The following is a 26,302-nucleotide window of genomic DNA, read 5'->3' as shown; positions in this document are numbered from 1 at the left end:
CTCTTGTGACAAAATATATGTACCTAAGGGTTATTTTTCACAATTTTACTTTGAATGTGCACATCGAATATAGGTACGCACATCGGGCGGACCGGGTGCTGTAATTATGAATGAGCTAGGAAGCACAAATTAGATATTATGAAGGAGGACTTGGCGCATTTTCTTATACATTGCAAAGCCTGCAAGTGTGAACCAAGTTTTGAAGAGATCAAAATTCTAGGTAGAAGTATACGTAACAAAATGCACATGAGAAGATGGAAGCCTATAATATAAATAGAAAGAAAAACGGTGTATCAGCGACACGTCGGTGACGTTGTTGGTATCGGAAAACAGATTGTTTGATAGCTGGATAGCTTAAGGCTGCGTGAAGACTGGGCATGACTGTACGTTGTACATTTATTTCTGAGTTCGCGATGAGTCTTATTTAGTTGGAAGTGCATAGCTTAAGGCTGCGTGAAGACTGGGCATGACTGTACGTTGTACATTTATTTCTGAGTTCGCGATGAGTCTTATTTAGTTGGAAGTGCCGATTGCCCTTGTCGTTGTGGGTATCTTTACTCTGTGATTGTGTTATTTCGTGGCAAAAGTAAGTCATTTGGCAAGTTCCAAGCAGGCCAACAAACAGTCTCGACAGAACACTATTTCATCTTCCTGAACAGTTGTTTTCAGAACCGACTTTCTGATTTCCTTCTCGGTTTTAGTAATCATGATCTGCTCTTCGACCCCTGAGTTACTCATCAGAGCAATGTCATTAGCGAATCGCAGGTTACTAAAATATTCTACCTTACCTAATGTCCCTTACTGTAGCCAGTGCTCTTTGAACCTTTTGTCAGCACGGGGAGTAGGGTAGGGGGTGTGTAAAAGGTTACAGAAATTTTAAAACAGTGAATGTTTACTGTTATTTCTCTACTTACAACCAAACATCAATGAAAAAACTTTCCTTTAGGTGCAAGTATGTGCTACATAAATTTTGCCATGGGGCCACTCTTCAAAACCGTACTTTAAAAATAAATTGAAAATGCTCCAGATGTGTTAATTTGCTTAAACCTGCGGGGCAAAATAACACAGCGTAAAAAAAGATCTTTTATCCAGTTTCCTGCTTTTATAGTAGGAAGACTTCAAATTCACTCTGTGGGCCCTAACATTGTCCTAATAAGCAGCCGGGTACTTCGATTCCACGCATAGAATCTAAACAGAACCAGGAACTCCAACATTCCTACCAGATCAAGCACGGCCAGTCTTTCTTTGTGCTAACGTTGTCTTTTGTTGAACGCTTGCAGGTCATTGGAATATTCATAAACTGGAGGCTAGATAGTTGTGACGTATCTTCACCTGTTTTTGCCGTTTTGATGTAGAACTACTCTGGCGTTTTATGGCTTTTAACTTTTTCCACCGGGCTTTGCGGAACAATGATTTTAAAACTGTGCTAGATTCAAATTTTGTAGCGCTTGTATTGTGTTCAATGAGGGTATTGGAGAAAATTTGTTAAAATTAAATCCCAGGACGTGTTTGTTAACTACTTCACATGGACATTGAGCAATTTTTTACGTCTTTCGAGAGCATCCTGGGAACACGGAAAAACTTTGATAGACCTCGAATGGAAGGAGTGTTATAATGAATGGCAATCAGTGTCGTTTCATGCCATTTTCCTCCCAGGAAGCTCTATAATATATTAGCTTCTACGTAGAAAACCTTACTAAACAAAGAAATATAATAAATATTGAGTGTATTAAGTTAACATTTTAATTCATAAGACCCTGGCAAAGGCTACTGGATGCCTTCTTTGTCATGTTTTGCCCCTCTGATATGTCAGAATTAAAAAAAAAGCTTTTGCTGGTTCCTAAGAACAAATTGAAAAAAACGTTTGGTGTTGTGTACCTCGTCGTCTAAAGTAACAAGATAAATATTTAAGTTGCTGTGTTTACGATGGAGTAGCTTCATGTAGTGATCCGAAAATTCGACCTAGCGAAAATTCGCCCCTCTCTGACGGGTCACGGAAACACTGACACCTGCTGCGCAATTTTTCCCACGCGAAAACTGTGAGCAATCATCAACTTTTACATATGAAAACTTTAAGAAATACCAGCACTCATTGCTGGTAAAGAAAAAAAAGTTGTTTCGTGCTAGCTACAAAGGACGGCAAAGTAAAATGTCACGTTTTGCATCATGGCTCATTGTACCCCACCCTATCCTATAGCAACGAAAAGATTACATTTCCCTGTCTCTCTGCCTCACATCCTTCTTTATTGAAATTTCATCATTTTCTGTCAGTAGGAATGTGTCAGCTGCGGAGCCGCTGTATATTTATTCGTGTATCTTCATACACTGTTACTCTATACACTCTGACTCCATAAGTGAGCATACTATTTGTAAAGACATTGAAAATGTGTCAAAACATGTGATTAACTGAGCGCACATGATGGTTGCTGTAAAATGGTTTTATATGCGAAGCATTTCTTTGCGAACTTTGGCGACTTACAGCGTATCTATCTATCTATCTATCTATCTATCTATCTATCTATCTATCTATCTATCTATCTATCTATCTATCTATCTATCTATCTATCTATCTATCTATCTATCTATCTATCTATCTATCTATCTATCTATCTATCTATCTATCTATCTATCTATCTATCTATCTATCTATCTATCTATCTATCTATCTATCTATCTATCTATCTATCTATCTATCTATCAGGCCGCCTACGACTTTTAGCTCTCCTGACCGTTTCGATAATGGTATAAATAGCAAACTTGGTATCGCGTAACATGACTGTATGAGTATGTTTGACTAGTCATACCAAGAAAATTATGACATGCATGTCATGAATGTCATGATTTACATTTCATGGTCCTGTAGCTCTTGCGGTGGTTTCGTTCACTTGGCATGTTGCAAAACTGGTATGGTTTAACATGATTCAATGGCGAACGCAGGCGACAGACCCTAACATGAAAATTATGACATGCGTGTCATGTAACAACATGAATACGTTCCACGCTCATGATGCGCTCGCGGCCGTCTCGCTAGCGTCACATATACCAAATGTGGTATTACGATACGTGAATGGATGACGAAGGTATGTGACTGGTGCAAACATGATAATCATGAGATTCGTGTCATGTAATAGAATGACTATATGCCACGCTCAGGATGCGCTGGGGGTAGTTTCGCTAGCTTCACTTACACCAAAGTTGGTATTACGGAACATGAATGGATGACGAAGGTATTATGCTGTTGCAAACATAATAAACATGAGATTCGTGTCGTGTAAAAACATGACTACATGCTACACTCATGATGTTTCACTAGCTTCACTAGCTGTTTCACTAGCTTCACATGTACCAAACTCGGTATTACGTGACGTGAACGGACGACAGAGGTAAATGACAGGTCCAAACATGATAATCACGACATGCGGGTCATGTCGTGATTATCATGTCATGTCATGTGTCAGCATCATGACTGCATGCCACACTTTTGATGCGCTCACGGCCGTTTCGCTAGCTTCCGATATGCCAAGGTTGGTATTATGTGACGCCTATGAATGACGAAGATACGTGACTAGTGCAAACATGATAATCATGAGATGCGTGTCATGTGAGAACATGACCACATGCTACAGTTAAGGCGCCAATACATTTGACGTGACGCGGTGCGCGTGCTCGCCGGCGTTCATTTCGTCGCGTCACGCCGGCTTTGCCACGCCTGGCGCCAGTCCTGTCATATACTCGCAGGCGTGCGCCGCGCTGCGTTGCTTCGATGCATGCGCGTTTCCGCGCGCACCGGCGTCCCTCCGTCACGAAAAAAGGGAGACGCAGTGTTGTCTGGGTAACGCATTGGCGCGAAATGCAGCATGCCGCATTTCGCGTTGCCGTAGAGCCGCGCCGACGGACGCTGGTCGCACCTGGCGTCAGACTATAGAGTGCTCGCGTTTCGCTAACGTAGTGTCACTGTGGCCAGCGTGCACGCGTGTCAACGCTACATTGAAGTATATTGGGCCCTTCATGGTGCGCTAGCGGCCGTTTTGCTAGCTCCACATATACCAAATTCAGTCTTACGTGACGTCAATAGATGACAAAAGTATATGACTGGTGCAAACATAATCCTGACACGCATGTCATGTAAGGACATAACAATGTACCACGCTCATAGCGTGCTCGCGATCGTTTCGCCAGCTGCACATATACTGAAATTTGGTACCAAGTGACGTGAATAGATGACGAAGGTAAACGACACATCCAAACATGATAACCATGACACGGAAGTCATGTACGGCATCATTTACCTCCCCGTCGTAACGTTGTGCTGAACTTAGAGTGATATATCAACATATCTCATTCGTGCTTCGCAAATAATTGGTTCTCACTGTACGTGAAATCTGCAAATATTTTTTGTGCAGCTGATAAATATTGACGACTTTCAACAGCCTGTGTTTTTGTGCTCTCAAAACACGGCTCATACATTTGCAGTAATGTGCACTATTCCGACATTTTCGTGCAAGAGTGCGGCTGTGATTAATACGTTCCGCCATACGACCATCAAACTATTGATTTTCAAGCGAGAACTGGCAGTTGTATTTTCTCATTGTGGAATATTCCCTCTTTCTGCAGGTACGGCCGAAGGCAGTCGCTGCTCTTGTCGATGCCCTTGCCCATCATGGCGGGTCTGCTGACAACGTTTGCACGAACTTTTTGGTTATACAATATTGGACGCCTCATTGCGTCTATTGGTGTCGGCGGCATCCAAAATGCCACGCTTACTATAGGTGAGAAATCTAAACATCAAAAAAGTTGTTATAAACAACAAAAAATAAACACAATCTCATTTCATGGACAGTGACAAAAGCAGTCTTTCGCTCATATAAAAATGAAGCATAAGATCGCGTTTCGAGACACGCTTTCACTGCGTACAAATTTTCATGGTCCTATGATAAACTCCAACATCTCATGTTTTTATGCAACGCGCAGGTGTGGCAACAGCAAAAGCTCGACATGTGCAAATATTTCCGGAGATCCAGTCTACAAATAATTAAACTAAATTGGTGCTTGGTGTAAAATCATACAACTTTGCAGGAGTGACCTTCTGAATCGCTCGTAAAACACAAACACAAGCAACCGAAATGAACAGGCATATTGATCCATTGGCAGAAGGCATGAGGCCTTTTTAATACTGCTTTTTCTTTGAATGATGAGTGCGTACCACTTTTCATCAGGGCCGAAATGCGCGCTGCTGTAGTGCCGTACGGCCCCATTACAAACGTATTTATTATAGATCAAAGACTTTCGTTTAAATGCAGTGTGAGCGGAGGCTATCAGGAGTGTATGCTACCGAAACGTATCTCTGTTATTTATACTGTAGAAATGCGCATAGATTTCTATAGCCTCAACACACAGAAGAATAAAGGCGCATATAAACCACTGTCGCATTGAGGTTGCCGCAACAGCCTCTTTTTTAGTAAACCCACTGAGCAACAAATGAGTATCTTAATTCTTATGTTCGCACAAATTCGTGCACGCTCAGCTCAACTAGTGATGCACAAATAGAGCTATAAAGACGTGGGTATCTACCAGCTGCAAGACCGATATTTGGAAAATGTCCAAATGTAGGTTCAACTGCAGAAAGGTAAGTCAATTTTTTCAGGTAGCTTTTTGAAGTTTTTAGCCGCCGATTTGCTAGGTTTTACAAGCTCTCGGTTACTGCTGTTGCTAAGATCATGGGAAGGTTTGCCTGTATCCGGTAGAGCTCATTACAATATTGTGGACCTCCGCGCTGCACTAAACGCCTATCACCTTGCGAATTACGCTGTATGACCGTTATGCCTTTAATGAAGGAACTTTGCTTTATGCGTCAGGTGTGGAATTGACTGCAATGACACGCACTGAACACATATTGAGCGACGTCAGTCATATTAGCTTTGCTGAAACAACGTTGCCGAGACAACAATGAGTTACAGTCAAGCTGTTAATTACCAAAAGAATAATTGTACCGAGCGCACATGCGCTGTGCACGGTCAAGCCATGTTGTCTTCAGCTTGAAGCTTTAGGCCCCGGTAGTGTAGCTTAGCTGGCAAGATGCAGCTCCTAGAGCTACGGCACCCGCATTCTGATAGGCGCGAAATACAAACGCACCCATGTATCTAAACATACATTGCGCGTATATTTCAGGTACCTAATGTTATTTGAGAATGCCCCACTACAGCGTGGCATATAATATCATTGTTCTTGCACAGAAAACCTAGTAGTCGATCACGTATAAATAGAATTGTTCTTTACATCAACCAACTTTTGAACACAACGATGATCCAACGCCAATGATTACGAAGATCTAATGCTGCATCAAGCATAAATAGCGGGAACAATTGATGCATCGAACCTCGGACAGCGCAAAACGTCCCAAGAAATTTACCTTCCCTCACTTGACGTTGGCTCTTTCTCACACAAGGGGGCTTTCCTGCGTGCATTTGGAAGAGCGAGCGTTGTCATTACGATTTTGTTGTTCGCAGCAATTAAAACCTATCGTTTTTTTATCGGGTCCTTTACCGCACAGTTCCTTGTCATCGCACACTAGAAGTGTTCAGTCAAACGACTTGCAAACACCTTCCTAGTCCAAATGTATGAAAATCCCGACACTTCATGGGCCGCAACCGAGGGAGTCCACTAAGCGCTGCATCCGGAGTTCAGCAGCTTGCGAAGAGCGCACGCAGAAGTGACACCGCTGCGATCTAGTGTTTTGTACTGCTTGTCTCAGGTGATGCAACAAGTTCATGGACTCCCACATAATCACCAGTTCGGATTCGGAACATAGTTTCGCAACTGGTATAACTGAATAACTCTGGTCGCAAATATTCTCTCTGGTTGCGCCCGTTGGCCCGTCATGCGCAGTCGCCGATGTCACCATTCGCTTCTTCACAATTCTCCGCAGCCTTTTCGTTAAAGGGCCCCTGCAACACTTTTTCAAATAGCCCTCCAACACTTTTTGGGCCCTGCAACAATTTTTCAACACCTTTCAGCCTCTGAAGCAATGTTTCAGACACACCGACTAAGACACATAGCAGCTATAGACCTTTTCACCACTTTTCACCACTTTGAATAAGTGGTGAAAAGGTCTATAGCGACTATGTGTTTTCTTTCTGCGCTGTCCAAGTCATGCCAGCACACAGTGTGTGATAGTTTTTCCTGTCAAACATCGCGGCTCACTGCAGCCGGGGTTCCTTATTGCGTCTTATTCAGTTTGTCTGAAACATTGCTTCAGAGGCTGAAAGGGGAACGCAGGAGGCCAGAGCCATTGTAAGAACAGTGGAAAAGACCGCATGTTGTACCATACATGCTCAAAACCTCCCACAACCTGAAAAAGGTTGCAAATCAGCACCATGTGCCGGTGTTTTTCTCTGCTCCGAATAAGCTTTCAAGGCTCTGTGCCCACATTTCTTTAAGAGGTGCCAAGGTGGTGTGCGATAAGAAGCGTGCAAAGCTCTTCCTGCGTTGTGCCGTGGGCACTGTTTATGAAATTCCCCTGAGCTGTGGCAAGGTCTATATAGACCTGACACGGTGCTGTACAAATGACTTTTTAAGGGAGCATTATTTATCAATTAGTAATAGAACAGGGTCTCATTTGGCCTTCCACTGTACTTCGTGTGGCTGCACGCCGCAGTTCGATCACACGCGACTACTTGGAAGGAGCCGGGATGCACTCGCGCGGGAGTTACTCGAAGCCTTTCGCATAAGGAAAAAAGTTGACTCGTTTTCAGCGTGCCTTCAGTTTTGTTGCATCATAGTGAATTCCAGCTGTTGGATCTAGATGTACTTTAGACGGTTGCTACGAGGTGTCTGTCAGTCCTTTTTGCTGCTTTTTCCTCGCATTTTTTGCGCAGGCTTGAGTGTATTTGGTTTTTTTCGACGTCTTTACATCAGGCATATCTGTTTATTGCTTGTTCTCAGATATCATGATTGCAATAATTGTTTATTACATCATCAAAAATGTTCATGCCTGCACGTGCGGTGAATGAAATGGTCTGCGCATGTTTTCCAAGAGCCCATATATTGTGAATGCTTCATGAAAATAAACTTAGTTGTGAGTTGGTGCTCTTTCTGTCTCTTCTTGTTCTTCTCATTGGCACCTTGCGCCACGTATTTTAGCCTACGAATGCATGAATAGGGCGCAGAGCTGGTCGACATGCACTCGTTTGGTCCTGGCTTTAGTAGGCACACGTGAGTTCACACGCCAAAGCAGAAAGAGTTCAAATTATTACACTGTATTTGCTAGGCACCGATCAGGTTCGATTGAGAATCGCTTGGTCATGCCAGCATCAAGCAAGCTAAGTGCCTTAAGTAGTCATGTTTGCTTAAGTAACCTGATATGTAAGTTTGAGCCTTATTTTCAATTATGTTCCGTTGCAAGTTGACCGAGTCCTAATATAGCATTCTTGTAAACACTTTAATGAGTTTATTTGGTCTAATTTCCATATTTAGGTTTTAATGACCTCGCATATCTGGTCAACATAAGCTCAATTAGCTAATTATACTAACTACTACTAGCAAGACGTCTTATTTGGAGTTAATTCGGTTCCTCTTGCAGAGATGTGCATGACTGCAACCATAATTTGAACTCAGCCTAATTAGAAATGATGAGCGAATAGTCTGATGAGATAAAAATAATTAAACATTACACTAATCACCTATGCCTTAATTAGAATTTGTGATGATTAACTTTGCCTAACTAGGCACAGCTAAGGTTAACTTAATTTGATATGGCCCGACCGGCGTGATAATGCTGATTTCTTGTCTAAATCGCAAAGCGGACAGGCATAACAGCTTCGCTGAAAGTGTGTTTGATATAAATGAATAACTCAGCCAGCAGTGCTCAATTTTTCTGTATCTGTCGCCGCAGCATTCACTTGATAGCCACTCCTGTTCTGTAGTTTGTTAATAGACGTTATAATTGGAGCTACAGAAATTGCATGCTAAGCTGTGAATATTTTCAATAGTGCAATGTTGGTAGCGAAAACAGCGGTCGCATTTTAAAATTTGTCATGTTGCTTATGTTTGGCCTTACGGCAACTCATTTCTATTCAAGCAATGGAGGTGCTTTCTACCCGCCACCGAGCTATAGGCATGCTGGTGGCTAGCGGTGAATGGACTACGGGCCTCGTCACCCTGACTGGCATCGGGTGGCTCATAAGGGACTGGCAGCACATGCAGATCGTCATATCGCTATCCTACTTGGTCAATTTTTTCCTGTAGCTGTGAGACATTTTCTTTCGTTATTTGCAATTATTTGACTGCTTGGTGTTGGCTACGGGTAGGAAGACGAGTTCTGAAAGAAACCTCTGTTGCTTTTTTGACAGAACGTGCACACACAAAAAAGTACATGTAGCCTTACAAGATATCCTAATATTCCACGAGATCAAATGTCGAAATCAATTGAAGCGCTGATTTGGCTTAACGAAATGTTATAGAAAATGGAGACTCGTGGCACTGTCAGAGCAAAAATCTTACTCCGGTTCCTTTTTACCTATGTGATGTTTCCTAAGCTCATAGGGCAAATAAAGTGGCATTTCAATTATGACTCTTATTTTTTCAATAACTCCTTGTTTAGGTAATCTAGGCAACATTATTTACTATTTCAGTTTACGCAAAGACAACAGAAATCACCCATTGTAACTTAACTGCAATTTGTAATTAGGACACTTCCACTGCAAAGATTTCTATACGTGCGTTCGTGTTTTACCTAATTGATCACATGGGACTGGTCACAGGTCATCAGCCTGATGATATGGTGGGTTTAACGACCTAAAACCACCATATGATTATGAGAGACGCCGCAGTGGAGGGCTTCGAAAATTTCGAGCGCCTAGGGTTCTTTAACGTGTACTCAAATCTGAGCACATGGGCCTACAACATTTCCGCCTTCATCGGAAATGCAGCCGCCGCAGCCAGGATTTCATCCCGCGATCTGCGGGTCAGCAGCCGAGTACCTTAGCCACTAGGCCACCACGGCGGGGCAGGTCGTCAGCTTATTTCGTTAGCAAAGTTTCCCGTGTTAATATTTCTTTCATTGCCAAAGTAAATATATTTATATAGGCATAAATATTCTCTCTTCTACCAACTGTAAGAACCACGTGGAAACATTGTCAAGCTTAAACATATGTTTTGTTCCGTGGCATGATCTTACTTTAACAACGACAACGCAGCAGAAAAAAAGCTATTAGGATGGAGCTCCACTGACTGAAGTGTCTATGAATTTGCAAATAAAATTTGCTCGTGCGCTCAGTACCATAACCTGGTTTTCGATGATTATCTTGTTTACTTATTCTGTAATAATTTTGGTTAATGCAAGCCCATGTTATCACAAATATGTGTTGTTATGTGTAGGATAACAGCACGATGGCTTTGCTACATGACTAGCAGTTGCAAAATGAAAACTGAATTTGGGTTGCCTATAGTTTCCTCTTTTTTTCTATATCGATTAGTGGCTAGTTGTAGTCGTTCGTATTCTCCGTAAGGCAACCTCATCAATGCTGCCAACTAAATAAAGGAGCTCTTGATCAATTCACCCTCTTTGCCTCACCATCCATATTGCTACACATGGTTTCAGGGGAAAATATTTAAATTTATCTCACTGTAGCTACGCAATTGGCGCTGCAAGTAATAAAAATGAGCAAAGCAAGGATGTCGAAAATTAGGTGTTTATTTATCAAAGGTCACCTGTGAGCAAGAAGCTACTTAGGCTTGCTGCTCTTCCACAGGGGCCACGTTTTCATTATTTTCAATGGAACACTCTTTGCGGCCATATGTACACGTAGAAGACGGCATACAGTGATAAGCTATATGCACTTCGCTAGCGTAGCCGTGAAAGGCCCTATGTTGTTTTGGGTCGTAAACTGATAAATTTAAATTGTGGGTCCTAAAGTTAACTGGTTTATTCTGCCGAAAACACAGGAACGTAATGAAGGCTGCTGGGCGGGGAGGGGGGGGGGGAGATTGAAGCAGAATTTCAGCTGGCTAATGTTTCGATTCGGAACAATGCCTTTCCCGTTTCTCATGTACGGGCCATTTCCGAAGGGTGTTTCGCGTTATTTTCTTTTAACCACATTGATAATGATCTGCACAATGATTCAAATGTGGATGTCCATTCTGAAATACAGTCTTTGTTCCACGGTTATGATTTAAAACATGGTGTTCGGCGGCCTTATCGCACTAAAGAAATCCTTGAGGCCCGTCACGTATGTGTAGCTCAAGAATTTACTTCCGAAGGAAAAAAAAAGATGGGACGAACAGCCTTCTGCGTGCCACCCGCTAACTAGAGGTGCGCAGGACGCCTGTGGCCCCTGAACCACGTGTTTGAGACCCCTGCGTTAAGGTTTCAAGACACTACAGCGCGTTGAAATGTATACGTGAACACTGCTCAGGTTCATACCGGAGTCTCCACTGTGGCTGCTGGCTACGAAGCACTACAAGAAAGCGGAGAGTATCCTGAAAAAGGCCACCACAAAAAACAACGTTGGTAGCGTTGACGTGAACCAAATTATAAAATCATACGAGGACAAGATGGAGAGTGTGAGTACAATCAAATAATAAAATGATGTGCGATTGTTTTTGTTTACCGTGTACTAAATTAAGATCGAATAATGTCAACCCTGATAACAGCTGGTAGTGTAGATAAGAGTACGCCCGCTTCATGAGAGAGAGCAGCGTGTTTTCACATTGCACACAAAATGAGAGAATGTTCAAGACATTTCTTTCGCGTTGGCGTAGAATGAGATTACGGAGGTTGTTTGTTGCGAAGTTTCTTGCTGTCATCACGGGGACTAATGTATGAGCATGAAAGTTTACCTTGCTTCCAACTTTTATGCCATCTTCACCAAAAAAAAAAACAATTTTGTGCTTCGTGTCTCCACTAGGGCGTTTAAGCTATAACTGTTATAAGCTTTATGCACTTCGCTAGCAACACTAAATGTAGCGATATTTATGTAACAATGGGAATGGAAACGCCCCAGCGAAGAAACGAATCAATATTTTTTTTTTGTGGTGACGATGGCATAAAAGTTGTAAGCAATGTGAAATTTTATGCTCATACGTTATTCTCTGCGATGGGAGCCCTTAGTCATTGAAAAACACTGACAAACCAAACCCTGATGACATAAGGTCCATCGAGAAAGCGGAATTCAGAATATCCATTCAAACCATACAAGATGTTCTTGAAGAAGAAGGGCATAGATGCACAGATGAAATGATTGAAACCGTTACTAGAGCGACATCTGAACGAACACTTCGGAACGGAAATAAAACACCTGAGCAAGTACGTGAACTGTCCCCGATTCAAAAGATTCCAAGAAATGACAACTTATTAAAGTGACTAAATCAGGATCTAAAATTAATTCGCTGGGCCAACAAACCTGGCTAAACAGTAAAATGACAGAAGAAAATACAGCCTAAAAGGCTTAGAGGAAGGAGAAAAAAAGCAAAACAAATCACTGCTAAGAACAGGATAAGCACCGTAATATAGAGGATTAGCACCATAAAGCACCGTACAGGATAAGAACCGTAATATAATACAGGTGATTTTGTACGAACAGTGCAAATGAAAAACACCGCAAGCTTACAAGCACCTTTAAAGAAAAGCATTTGTGGATCTACTATGAGGCCAAAACTGGCAGTAGGCTCTGCTGTCGAGCTCGTAGGTAACACACGGCATTGCTCTAATATTTATGGTGCTGAGTTGTTGACTCTATAGTGGTGGGATGAAATCCCTGCCGTGGCGGCCGCTTATCGGTGGAAGTAGAATGATAGAGGTCGTGTGTGTGTTCCGTCTGTCCGTCCTCGTCAATTTATGGACTTCAGAAGAGTAAGAATGAGGCAACACCCGATGGAACGAAAACTGTGGATTAGAGAGTAAAAAGGTGCAGGAGAAATTTCAAGTGACGTTATGAAAAAAAAATAGAGTTGAGCTGGCCAGGCAATGCAAAGAACATGTAACTGCGAAACAGTTCGAGCTACGCAATTGATATGTACAAGATACGATACGTAGCCAAGGGTGGCAGATGATCACATGGCTTAGTGAACCTGGAAGCTGGCAGGCACGAAATATATTTAGCTTGTCCAGAATAGAGTAAACTGGAGATCATTTGGATAGTCTTTCGTCCTGCAGTAAACATAATATAGGCGAAACCTGACGATGATAACGTTGGCAATAAGCGATAGCAGCCCAATATTTATGCGGCAGGTCTCTTCAGTGTTGGCTTACCTTTTTTTCGCTACATTCAGCTTTTTTGTGGTCGTTTAGCTGGTAAAAATGTTGTCCGGCTGCTAGTGGGAAACCCTAGCTTCTTACCATAAAATCTAGCGGGTGTTCCAGCTAGTTTCTAAAAAACTGTATTTGAAATACTAGTAATATTTGAAAACTTGGTACGAGCCACATTCGGCTGGCTTTTGAAGGTTGCTGTTGCGGGTTCTCAAATTTTTAATGGTGAAGGGAGTGGCATAAGAATGATGAATTCGGAAACTGAATTGCCGAAGTGAGTTTCATTTACGCGAGGGTAGCATGCTTTGCGTGCAGGTGCGAAGTTGTTTCAAAGCATGCGTAGTTGGTCGACCCACCATATCGCAACGAAAAAACATCTTTCTGCGACTCAATATTTCTCTCCTAAAAGACAAACTGCTCTCACATTTCCGGTGACGCACGAGGACACCAGCGCTGCAGGAACTTCAATAGTTCTGTTTGGTACCGCTCACTGCTTCGTTCTTTTAGCGGATCATATCGGTGCGTTGTGCAGAAGCTGTGCGTCAATGACTAAGAGGGCATAACAAGGGCTGCCATGACTATGTATTCTCTAAGTCAGTTATGTCAAAGATAGGCATAAAGCCGGCCTATAGTGGCTGGAGCAATCTGGAAGGTTCGAACAGCGCTGGCCTGAGCACAGAGTGTGGAATGTCAGACGAAATATATCAGCCAAGTGATTGATTGATATGTGGGGTTTAACGTCCCAGTCAGCCAAGTGTAGCCCATCTAATTATTGAACTTGTCTCAATCGACATATGTAGACACGGGGAGGTCAAAGAAGCTGCTTCTGTACAATGCGTTACAAAAATGTTAGCGCTTTCCATTTATTTTTTTAAACACGTTAATGTGTGGCATGCTAGTAGGTCTAACTTAGTAATGAAAATAAAATATTTGATTGTATACTTTTTTGTTAAGTTTATCATCTAGTTTTTACTCGAAATCTAGCTGTCATTGACCATGTGTCGAGCAGGAGAGGTATTTAGGTGTTGGCAACAATAATATATTATTATTATTATTATTATTATTATTATTTACACAATAGCGTCAAAGAGCACGTTTCCGATAAATTGCGGTGTTGACTTCGTTGGTCGTGAGGAAAAATCAATCTTGTGCGTGACTGAAAATTACCAAAAGATGCAAATTGAAGAAATAGAAACGTTTGGGTGTGAGCGAGGAGCGAACCCGGGTAGTTTGCGTGGTAAGCAAGTATTTCACCACAGAGCCACGCTTTCGCTTCGATAGTGAAAATATTTTAATTTGCTGGAAAATGCAGGGAAATTAACTTGCATACTTCACAAACACACGAGTCCTATATATATGCTTGACAATGCAACATATATTATCGAAGTTTTAATGCATGCTATGTGTATATTGCGATTGGGTGTCAGAACATGCGATTTTCACGAATCTATGCTTTTAAGCACGCCACCCACTACAAAAGACAGACGACACGTTACTGCGCCTTTTCTCTTGAGGCCACGTATAGTGGGTGTATAGGAAGCTCGAAAAATTTCCACGTGCACAATTGCCTGTGGTTTAGAGCATGCTACACATTACTCCGAATGCAGCTGCATGCAAAAGCTTCACTAAGGCAATCCAGTTTTAAATATATACACTCTTAGGGGGCAGCTTAAAGGCACCCCAATATTTTATGGTCATGATTAGTTTGCTTATCTGACGCAGTATTCTTGTTCACAAACAGTTTATGTATTCACGGTACGTACATTTTCTTCAGGCCAGACGGAAACAGTTTGCCACAGAAATGATGGCGTCGGCATTGTTGATTGTGAGCAAAAAGTTACCATATTGTCCATGACAAATAAAAGATGCAAATAAGAGAAACAATAGAAATGAGGATCCAACCCGGGCCGTTCGCGAAAACCCCGCGAACATTTTCGCGGGGTTTTCATGAGTTATCGTCTCAAAGTAAGGAAAGTGGTCAGTCACAAACATGATCTCGATTGCTGCACGCTTCTTTCTATATCACATGTAATGCTTACCTGTTTCTCTGAAGTTGTAAATCTGATGTTGCAAATAGGTGAGAAACACCACCTGCTTCATTCTCAGCAAAAACAAACAGAAAAGGAAAGAAGCTTAACCGGAGTGGCTATCTCAGTTTTATGCTGTTAAGTAAATGAAACTGTGCAAACGACACTTTTTTTTTGCGCACAGTACAAAAACTGAATATGCTACTGAACGTCACACGCAAGACATAAGCAATCCGCTGATGAACGTGCGATGACTGGTCATTGTCGCCGAGGAACGCATACAAGATTTTCTCGAAGGGTCAGAGTTTGCGTAGCTTCATGGTTTACGCTACGTATGAGGCATCAAAAGGTGGTATAGCATACAGTTCAAATTTAAGAGTTAGGGCCAGGAGATCCCGATACTTTTGACAAGTGCATGCTTTCCCACGCAACCTATTGCCACGGTGCGCCTTCATTCAAGTTGCTGTACTTGCCACGTAGCATTCGTGTCTGGCCTAACGAAAAATCCGCAGTAATTCGACCACCCCTCGGCACAACCGCATGTTCGCGGCGTTTAAAATCAAATACGAATATCTCACATTAGAGGCGAGATTTCTGGATTCACATAAGAATGGCTTCTAATATTTCTCACAGCGGAAAACAGCGCAATCACACACGAAGGCGAGAAAAACATTTGCCTCTTGTTCCATCATCATGAAATGGACAAGTGCGCTCAATTGCACAGTAATTTTATTTAGAATACCAAGGCAATTCATGCTGTCGAAATGACAGCGGGAAAAGATCTCTGTCTTTCTCGACATAGAGTATGTACAGGAAGCCAGCAGGTGGCCTTACTGCAATGAAATTTGTAAGTTTCAACGCGATAGTGGTAAAGAGCTTATTTCACAAAAATTCCAGCGTCGGTGTGGGTGTCGTTGTTATTAAGTGACAAATCGTTATTTTGTCTATGACTGAAAAAGTCGAGAAATAGGCAAATAAAATCAAGAACAAAAAATTCCGGTCAAAGTGAGTATCTTACTGATACTGTTTGCAAGGCAAGTAGGTGCACGTTCTACAACGCAGCCACGCGTCTGCTTGCAAGTACAGCGAAAGTTACTCTGCTTGGAAATGCAGTGACATAACTGATGTTTTACTAGCACACGCGCCCTGTATGCAGGCTTCCTAATACAACATGTAATATTGCAGCAATATTGCGTGGTAAAAGCGTACGTTGCCACCGGGCGTCAATACATGTGATTAGCATAACGACTTTGTGGTTTAAAGCAGCCACTCAATACAAATGGCGAACACTTACTGCGCGTATCCCTTTAAGGCCACGCAGTGGGTGCATAGGAAGTTCGAAAACATTTCACGCACATTATTGCTCGTTGTTTAAAGCATACAATCGATTACAGAGAATTCGACCAAATGAGAGAGCTTCACTTACACAAGGCACTTTCAACTTTATCAATTGCATTGAAGTAATCCCGGATTTTTTTCCACTTCTCGAGGAACATCATACAATAAAAAGCACGCTCTTAGTGTTTGAAGAACGTCCTAGGGACAGGATATCGCTTGTCGCGTTCAACTCTTAAAAGTGAAGCTCAAGTGTCCCCGATGTTTGGCCTAGCAATGTGCATTTTTTAAGGAACATTCGATATGTCAGTGATAGATTATTCATGTTGTAACAAAGATGAAGTGCTCCGGAGCAGAGGCCGCAGCATCTCGTGAACTGCTCATTGTGTGACCAGTGACCAGCTTTGTGCTCAATGAATCTTCTCTATAATTGGTGGCAGCGCTAGGTATCGATCGATCCTCATTCATACCTTTCGAATAATAATAATAATATTAATAATAATAATAATAATAGTAAAGATGTATGCGGGTTAACGTCCAGAAACAACGAGATGGTTATGAGAGACGCCATAGTGGAGGGCTCCAGAACTTTCGACCACCTCGGGTTCATCAACGCGTAATTAAATTTAAGTAGGCTACATGGGCCACAGTCAGGATTGCGTTGTTGATATTAATACTTTGCTTTCAGGGGCGCACACTGAAGAAGCCTACTTTTGCCGCTCTGTTTCGTTACCGGTGTTTACGCAGGACGTCGATTATCCTGTCCTTCAAATCGTGAGTTGATGTCACCGGTTTCGCTTTTTTCTGTAGTCTTATTCATCAAGCCTTCCAATGGCAAACCATAAATTGAGATATGCTAATGCCATGTAGATTACGTAACCGTGAGGTTACGATTCGCACGCTAGTGTTACGCGAAAGAGGTTATGCGAGGATACTTGGAGGTTCTGTATGTCACTAATCCCGAACATGCAACTCGCACGCTGTGTACCTCGAATGTCCAGCCTAGTTGAAAATATTTTTGTAGGAATTTTAGTTCACTGTGCTAATGGATCGACCTAATTATTAGCGTGAAATTGTTATATAAAGTATGCGAAAAATCAGAGGTCCGACGGTACAAATAAGAATTGGTACAAAAACGGAGCGAGTATAGACTGCCATAAGATATGCAACCATAGCTGAGAGGCGGAAACCCTCACGGGAGAAAGGAGAGAGCTGATGTAGTAAAGTTAGGCAAGGAATTAAAGACCATAATTAGCGTATAACTCTATTACGATGATTTTAAAGCGAAATAAATGTGAAAAAATGTCTTATTCATATAAAAAACACAAGTAATGGTAAATTCACCCTGAAGTAAAACGTTCTCGACCAAGTCGCAGCATGTATTGCAACAATGGCAACGCCTGCATGGCCGAGAGAATATTCGGACGTATCAGTGCATTCAAGTGTGAATGTTTAGAGGTGTTTTCGAGAGCAGGAGTTACCTGCGCTCTCTTCAGTGCTACCTCAACAACGTGCATTTTCTCCTTTCAGAACAGATGCTCATTCCACACGCACGCATACCCAAAACAGGTGGTTTGCTTTTTGCAGAATATTTTCGACTCTGCTCTACTACGACTTGACCTACACCAGCATACTCTTGGGCACTAATCCGTACCTGAGCTTCTTCCTGATGGCTTGCATGGAGTATCCTCAGAAATTCATCGCCATATTTTTCATCAATTCCATGAAGCGTCGTACCGCCTACGTCTTCCTCTACGCCTCCGCGGCGTTGTGCTCGCTCGCCATCATCTTCATTCCGTCAGGTAATATACTGCTATATTATACCATGGCAGAATGAGGTAATGCAGTTCTTCATTATAACTGAGTGTCTGTCGTTATGAATCGTACAGTTCTATGTAAAATGTTACACGACTTTTGAAACTTCATTGACAAGCGACTGTATTTTATAGGCTTGTTCATTATCCTTGGCTGTTCTGTCAGACGCAAAAGACTGCGAGATCTGCAGCCTGTGGCGGAGCGACAACGACGTAATTTACGCCATTTGCCATCACACATTGTGGTTTTGAGTTTATAAACCATGCCTCGGTTATCAATTCTGACAACGCACCTTAGCTGGAGCTAATGCCACCAATCACCTTTATATGGTAAGCTGTCAGCGCTCTCGCATAGGGTCGACAGAAGATAAAACGTTCTTAAGGCGTGCGACGTGTCTCTTCATATCTGCTTGACTTATGACAAATTTGAGTCATTTGTGCGAATACGGGTTTGTTAGGTTTTAAACTGCAATGCTGACATCCGTCATTCCATGATCACTTTGCAAGCTGGTTCAGCGTGCCCTTCAGTGAAGAAAACGGTCATTTATCCCCCCTCGTCATGGCAACAACTTTGGACGACATGAAAAGCCGCGCATCGCGACACTGACACAAATGCTGCACATACCTCATTTGTGAACAATGTGCGTTGACGCTTTCTCTGCATGCGGGTGTTGCTGATACTTTCAAGGAGCTACGAAAGACACTCCGCTACATAGATGGCACCAAGGTGTTCCGAAAGAGCTCAAGACATGCGGTGTCTGCGCACGATTGTGACTCAATGCTGCTAGAACAGCAACGCGATTCTAAAATGCAATGTGTCCCAATCGCACCGGCTTTGAGTCGACCATGTCGACATTGCGTTGTGTACGTGTTTGCAGGGGAGATAGACTGATGCAAACGCCTGTATCGTCATCGTTATTCGTGTGCCAGTTAGAGCAGTGCATACGTCTGTCAAGTGGCACTAAGGCTAACACATCTCTGACGGCTTTCTGTGATTTTATTGGGCCGAGTTGATATTCCGATAAGGAAGTAACGTTCGAGACAGATCATTGAGAACAGACATAGAAGGTTTTCAGGGACATTACTTTAGGGCTTTGCTATGCAGGTGGAAATTGTAGCTGAGCGTTATTTCTTCTGGGGACGATTTGTGGAAGGACGATACGGATTTTTAAAGGCTGCCTACGGAGAACGTTAAGCAAAGGTTAGGTTTCATTTGGTCTGGTTCGGTTTTTCTTGTGCATAGACAAACTTAGCCTATCATGCACCAAACGCATTGTATGGTTCTCCTAAAATTTTGGGAGGCCTCGCCGAGTCTTTGTCTTGGCAAGAGTCTCGAGGACACTAACCAAAAAACCTCAATCGTCTTCTCAAAAGTGGGAAGCTCAACGAGGTGTTCCTGCGTATTTAAACGACACAGGGTATGAATGAATAGTTTGTCTAAAAAGCCTGCTTCTTTCAGAAAGCTAAAAACGTGTGAGTTACCAATAAGCGCACCTTCACTTAAAAGCAGTGCAGGATGACGCGCTTTTAATGTATAATAAATACGCTTCAATGTTTTTTTCATTAGCTCTTCCAGTTTAGTGCATGACAGTAAATTATGATTTACTGGTAGCTCACCTCCACATTTCTAACACAGGGGTTTGTCTTCTTTTGCTTTTAAGTAATTGTGTGTTCCCAATTCGGGGTTTAACGAGGTGGAGCATATTTTTTTTGTTTCTGAGTCCCATCTAGCTTGCCATCTATTTCTCAGTTTGTGATGCTCAACATCAGTCCCTGAACTTGACTTGAAACCTTTTCCAAAACAAAAGCTCAGAGGCTATTGGCAGAGCACGTGGGATAGGCAAACAGACAATAAACTCCATGCTATTAAGCGACAACCTCGTAATCGGCCGCCACTATGAAAATCACGACACACAGAAGTAACACATACAAGCCTAAGAACAGGACATATACACACACTACGCATTCGCACCTTTTGTCGAGAGGAAGAAGAAGTGTCTCTTTAGAAGAAGGTTGATTTCTGCGCTCTACAATTTTTACTGAAATAATTAGTTTTTCAAGGTGCCTCAACTTCCCGTCTTGCGATGATGGCCACGGAAAATGCCAGAGGCCCGCCTGGTCAGAAGTCCTCACACCCGTCAACCACAAAGAAGTGAGCTGGCTCCCCCAGTGACACCGGAGACACTGATTTGTGTTCTATATCAGATGACGACACATCCGATGACGGCTTTATACCTTTCCGGGGTAATAGGGCGAGGAGAAAGACTACCAATGCATCAGCATCAGCTCCTGCAAGTACATCGACTGTACAGTCAAGGCCTGAGCGTGGGCCGCACGTTATCATCTTCATGCCGGAAGATTCCTCAAGCAACTTACGACTTCTAAACAGGCAATCTCCTTTCCGTTGCTCTGGAATGTGCGGTGCCAGATCAAATTAAGGACGTAAGAATAAACCCGCGGAAGAATATTCTCCTCATTGACGTGCACGATGTGAGTGCGCTAGGACAGCTGCAGCAAAGACTGAGCTAGGCGGCATTAAAATGTGCCCCTTTATCCCGATGAATGATAAATCAATTGCCGGTGTAGTTTATGACATCTACATTGCCATTACTAATGTTTACTTGCCTACCCTCATCAAGCTTGCAAATGAGGGAACTGTCATTACGGAAGTGCGGCGCCTAAGAAATACGCGCTGCGTAAAAGTGTTTTTCTAAGGAGACTGCATACCGTCCAACGTTAAAGTTGGACATTTCCGACATCCGGTTCAGCCGTTTATCCAAAAGCCACTTCAATATCATCAGTGCTTCAGGCTGAGACACGTCAAGGGCGTATGCCCGAACTCACGACTGTGTCCCCGTTGCGCTGAAACTCTTGCCAAAGACGCCTGTCAGGCGACTACTTGGAAGTGCGCCAACTGCAGCGGTCCTCACGCTGCCTTGTCGAAAGACTGTCCTCAAATCCAAAAAGAGCACGTGGTTCTCAGACAAATGGCCTGAGACAACTCGACACGCAAGGAGGCAGCCGAAGTAGTCCGGCGTCGGCGTCGACGTCGGCGTCATCGAAAGTCTTCAAAGAAGGCACATTCTCGAAATGCTAGTTCCCACTCTTTAGCGGTTCCACCCAGTAGCGCTGCGAAAGGAGCCACCACTTCTACGAAAGAAGCCGAGAAGCCTCCTTCTCCGGAGTCATGGCCCACGCTCCCGACCCGCTCTCCTGCCAAGGAACCTTAGCAGGTTGCGGGCACACCAGTGCCGTCTCCAGCCATGGAAGATTTGCCTAAAACAGATCGGCAAGTGATCTCTGTGCTGCGTTCTCTCATAGAAGCCATCTGAGCGATCTTAGTCGACATTAAGACATCATCTACTCGAAGCGCACTTGGAATATTGGACGCCCTAAGCCCAGTGCTTGAATCTCTCAATTAGGAAAATGACTACTCACACCTCATCATTCCGTAAAGAAGTCAAGGCTGCATCTGTCATCCAATGGAACGCCAGAGGACTAAAACACGCCTTTCAGATTTTTGTCAGTTTGTTCCCACCAACGTGTTTCCGCTCGTCGTCATTTGTGAACCCAATTTGTCGCAACTAATAAGACTATCGGGGTACAAAGCTGTCATGTCTTCAACAAACGGTGCGTGCAGAAAAATCAACGTCTTTGTTCGGCGTGAACTGACGTTGGTTGTGTAAAAAATTGCAGCTCACGATGACAAACAGTATGTCTGCATCACTGTGAAAAATAACAAAATCATGTTTACTCTCATAAGCGCCTATATATATCGCCGTCGAATAATCTCAATTCCCGCATATTAGCAGATATTTTGAGAGTGTGTCCTGCACCATGGGTCATCATAAGTTATTTCAGTGCGTAACATCGCGCATGGGGAAGAACGCGGACAAACGCAAGAGGACGCAGGTTAGCAAACATCGCCTACAACTATGGCCTTACTCTCCTGAATGACGATGGTAGCCCCACTTTTCTTCGCGGGGTGACATACGGCAGCTGTCTCGACTTTGCTTTTGTCTCCAACTCCCTCGCGAGACACGTCAAGTGGTTTCCAGATGTTGAGACACGAGGTAGTGATCACATTCCAATATACTTTAACATCAAAGGCTTGTCAGTTATGCTCCAAATTCGAGCAGTCCAATGGACCAACTTCAATCTTGAAAAATTGACTTGCTGCAAAAACTTGAAGGAAAACAAGGGAGACAGGAAAGAGCTCAGACTACCAACTGTTTATTGTAGTTTCTTGAAGCCAATATATACGCATGCTACGCTGCTCTTCCACGATGCGCACAAAACCAAAGATGTTGCAAACAAAGCCGAACCAAAACAAATCAAACCAAAATTGACTGCCGCCAAAATGACAAAAGTGAACAATGACAAAATACAAAAGTGATACCCACCACAATCTAAACTGCGTATTCCCAAGGTGTGCACTCATCTTTTTTTAAAATTTATCTTTTATTATTTATTGCACCAAGCATCAACACAGGCGTGAAAAAAGTGAAAACGTACTCTAGAGACTTTTGTTTAAAAACACTAAAAATAGCGCTTAGCACCAAATAAAACAATAAAATAACAATTTTTTATTCACTCCAAACAGCCGCAATTGAGCAACCCGAAGAAGCAGTGCGCCTAGAGAGTCAAAAACCATATTAACATAAAACTTTACAATACATTGCGTAGCGTCACATGGAAAAAAACAAGAACACTAATCAACAAAACAAAAGAAGAGAAATGGAAGAGAACACAATGCAAGGCGTTAGCCACAACATTACACATGACCATGTAGGAAGACCATTTCTCTGTTCGAGAGTGAAACTGAAGGCATGCTTATGCACTTGTCATTATATTGACTGATGAAATACGCTTTGATAATCTCCCTTTCGGTCTTTTCAAGTGCCTTAGCCATGACTGACGCATTCTCAAATCGGGGGGTGCAACCGCATATCCTACAGTGGAAATGTAAATGGCCACCATTTTTTCCTTTTAAGGCCAGACTGTGCACACGCAAGCGTTCGTTGAGGCAACGCCCCGTCTGCCCTATGTACACCCTCCAATACGACAAAGAGATCAGATATACAACAGCAAATACACACCTAATTAACACGTTCGCATGCTTTTTTGTGCATTTTGCCTTCTTCTGTTCAGTCATTAACGAACAGATCTTACCTAACTTTGTAGGCACTGAAAACAGTACATCAACACCGTACCTATTAAGCACCTTTTTTACATTGTGGGAAACACAATGTAAGTAAGGCATAAAATAAATAGGCCTCCTCTCCCTTCCTTCGACGCTTGGACCCCCGCCCTTGTATTTTTAAGAAGGCTTTCGCAAGCGCTAGCTAAAAACTGCGCCGGGTATCCAGCCAAGCTTTGACGAGCTACCTGATTCTCGTAGCTTTCAAACAACGGATGAGGGCAAGACTTGTCGAGGGCTGCCGCACAAGCTCACAGCGCAATGCCCCTCTTAATCAACTTCGAGTGCACGCTATCAAGAGGCAACAAGCCTTTCTTCGATCACGGATTGTATTTGAAGGAGATGGGCTCCTTGCCAAACCTCAGCCGTAGGTCCGGAAACTGGATCTCATTTTCAACCGGCATTTCGTGCGTGAACATCAGGCCACTGGAGTTTCTGCTGAAAACCTCAAGGACACCTTTCACAACACTTTGTACCCGTTCACATGGGACCTTTCCAATCATGATAAGGTAGTCGTCCACATACCTGAAGGTGCGAACGACATCCAAATGGGACAGCTCATCCCTCAGGCGTTGATTGAAGGCTGCCAAGAATATGTCACTGAGAACAGGCGCGACTGCAGAATAAATACAAATTCCAGCTTTTTGGACGTAGGTACCCTCCTGGTGGCTGACTGTAGTGGCTCAAGGTAGAACTTCAAAAGTTCGAAAAAGTTATTCACCAAGATACCATGCTTGTTTTGGAACTTCACCGAATTCTTCGATTGCACTCCTGACAGCATCAAAAAGCGCGCCATGTGGAATTGAGTAAAAAAGTTCTTCCACAACAATTGAAAAAGCCGTGGACGCCACTGGTAAGCCTTCCTTCAAAGTAGAAACGATTTCCGAAGAAGTTCACACTAAGAAAGGGTCACCGCTGTTAAGAGAACCAAGTACGCCTTGTAGGTACTGTGACACTACCCTTTGCCAGCTGCCCTTCTCGGACACAATGAGGCGTAGCGAGTAGTCTCACTTGTGCGTCTTACAGGTGAAAAATGACTGTAGCGTCACATTGCTTGCTTTTACTATTTATCTGCAGAGCGCATCAAGGTTCATTTCTTTTAACAGTTTTCGTGCCATGGTTTTCCATTTTTTAGGACAAAAATGCACTTCCTTCATGTTTTAGCACACTGCACCTAGTGCCTTGTCCTCGTACATCCGTTCAGGAAGAACCACGAATCCCCCCTCTTTGTCTGAGGTTAGAGCCATGAAATTCCTTTCTTTGAGTTCCTCGACGACAAATCTCAAAGGAGGCGCAAAAACCCGCTGATCACTCACGGTTTTCACCAGGCAGTTTATTCCATCCCCGATGGCCCTCTGCTGGTCCTGTTCTTGTACACGTTGGCCAAATCGATGCACGTGGGACATTTCAGGACGCGTTGAACGAGGTTGAAAACTGCATTTGGGACCCTTTTTGAGGACTTGCTCCACTGTTGCAAGAATTCTTACGTCTCCCAGGTAAGTGACACTACTGCCTGTTGCAGCCAGTCGTGGTTTCGAAGTAAATGTTGACCTGACGTTCTGACACAAGAACTCCGCCAACTGATTCGCCTTCCTTTTATGCTTTGCAAACTGTAGCCCCACTTTCCTGTTTGTGCAGCAATTCAATTTTTTAATTATCTAGTCTGCAAAAAGTATTCCACCATTTTCAAATCTGACATAAGAGATGCTTTCAGCGACGGCCTACGATCTGGGTTAGAGCAAATAATTAAGAGCACAATGCAAAACGCCACTCGCACGGTGACCATATCTTCCACACGAAATGACTTTCACATAGAGTTGAAGCGACTCGCAGCACTTCGACGCCGGGAGGAGCATCAGTGTCGGCGTTTAAAATCAATGCACGATCTCAGGGCAGCCAGGAGGATAGAAAAAAAGATTTGGCGTCGCATGAATAGATTAGCGTCTGAACGATGGACAACGTTTTGCCAGTCAATAGAACCTCGCAAGCCACTCTCATACATTTGGAAAACGGTAAAAGGTCTGCATCACCCTACGGAACAGCGTTTTCCATTCAAAGCGCTCGCGCTGTTTCAAGGGAGGCAAGAAGACATCGATGTCGCAGAAGATTTCTGTGCAGAGATCGCCAACCAAGCCACTCGTCCAGATTCTCCAGTGAAAGGTGCGATCCCCCGTTCCCGTGACTACCACATGGACCTCCCTTTCACAATGGAAGAGCTCAAGGCGGCACTAGCTGTCTGCAGGCGTTGAACTTCTTCGGGCCCAGATGGTATTTCGTACCGAGCCTTGTGCGACCTTGGGGAAGGTGCAAGGAGAGAACTGTTGAGCCTTTACAGCATCTCCTGGCAGGATGGAAATTTTCCTGACAACTGGAAAGTAAGCCGCTTCTAACCCATCTTGAAGCAGGCAAAATCCTCACTCGAACTCGCCTCATATCGCCCAATAGCACTGGCCAGCTGCGTATGGAAGATAATGAAACAAATGATACTAGGCCGCCTGGACTGGTATCTTGAATACAAGGTTTATCCGAATTCTATGGCTGGTTTCCAACCCTACCGCTCTTCCATTGACAATGTCGTTGATCTAGTTTCGTACGTTCAGCACAAAAGATCCCGTAAGCGACTATTTACAGCTTCGTTCCTAGATGTAAAAGGCTCGTTTGATAATGTACTACATGAAACCAT

The 26,302-nt window shown here is 43.2% G+C and overlaps 1 protein-coding gene across 5 annotated transcripts in view; it reads left to right on the top strand.

The window, feature by feature from the left end:
• LOC142776666 (solute carrier family 22 member 7-like) overlaps window positions 1-18,394 on the top strand; it is a 128,299-nt gene extending 109,905 nt beyond the window's left edge. For 2 of the 5 annotated variants that reach the window (XM_075880699.1, XM_075880703.1), the window contains exons 5-7: window positions 4,615-4,769; window positions 17,294-17,379; window positions 18,136-18,394. In XM_075880699.1, the coding sequence (XP_075736814.1) occupies window positions 4,615-4,769; window positions 17,294-17,379; window positions 18,136-18,252 (358 nt within the window). In that variant the 3' untranslated portion in view covers window positions 18,253-18,394. Of the gene's footprint in view, window positions 1-4,614; window positions 4,770-9,076; window positions 9,563-11,411; window positions 11,555-17,293; window positions 17,380-18,135 lie in introns of those variants that run through there. The other 3 variants (XM_075880702.1, XM_075880701.1, XM_075880700.1) reach the window with 3 other exon arrangements.
• Window positions 18,395-26,302: the final 7,908 nt, after the last annotated feature.

Source organism: Rhipicephalus microplus, chromosome X, assembly GCF_043290135.1.
Source record: "Rhipicephalus microplus isolate Deutch F79 chromosome X, USDA_Rmic, whole genome shotgun sequence".
NCBI classification, from domain to species: Eukaryota; Metazoa; Arthropoda; class Arachnida; order Ixodida; family Ixodidae; genus Rhipicephalus; species Rhipicephalus microplus.
Note: the sequence above shows the minus strand (reverse complement) of the source record. Positions and strands in the feature narration are given on the sequence as shown.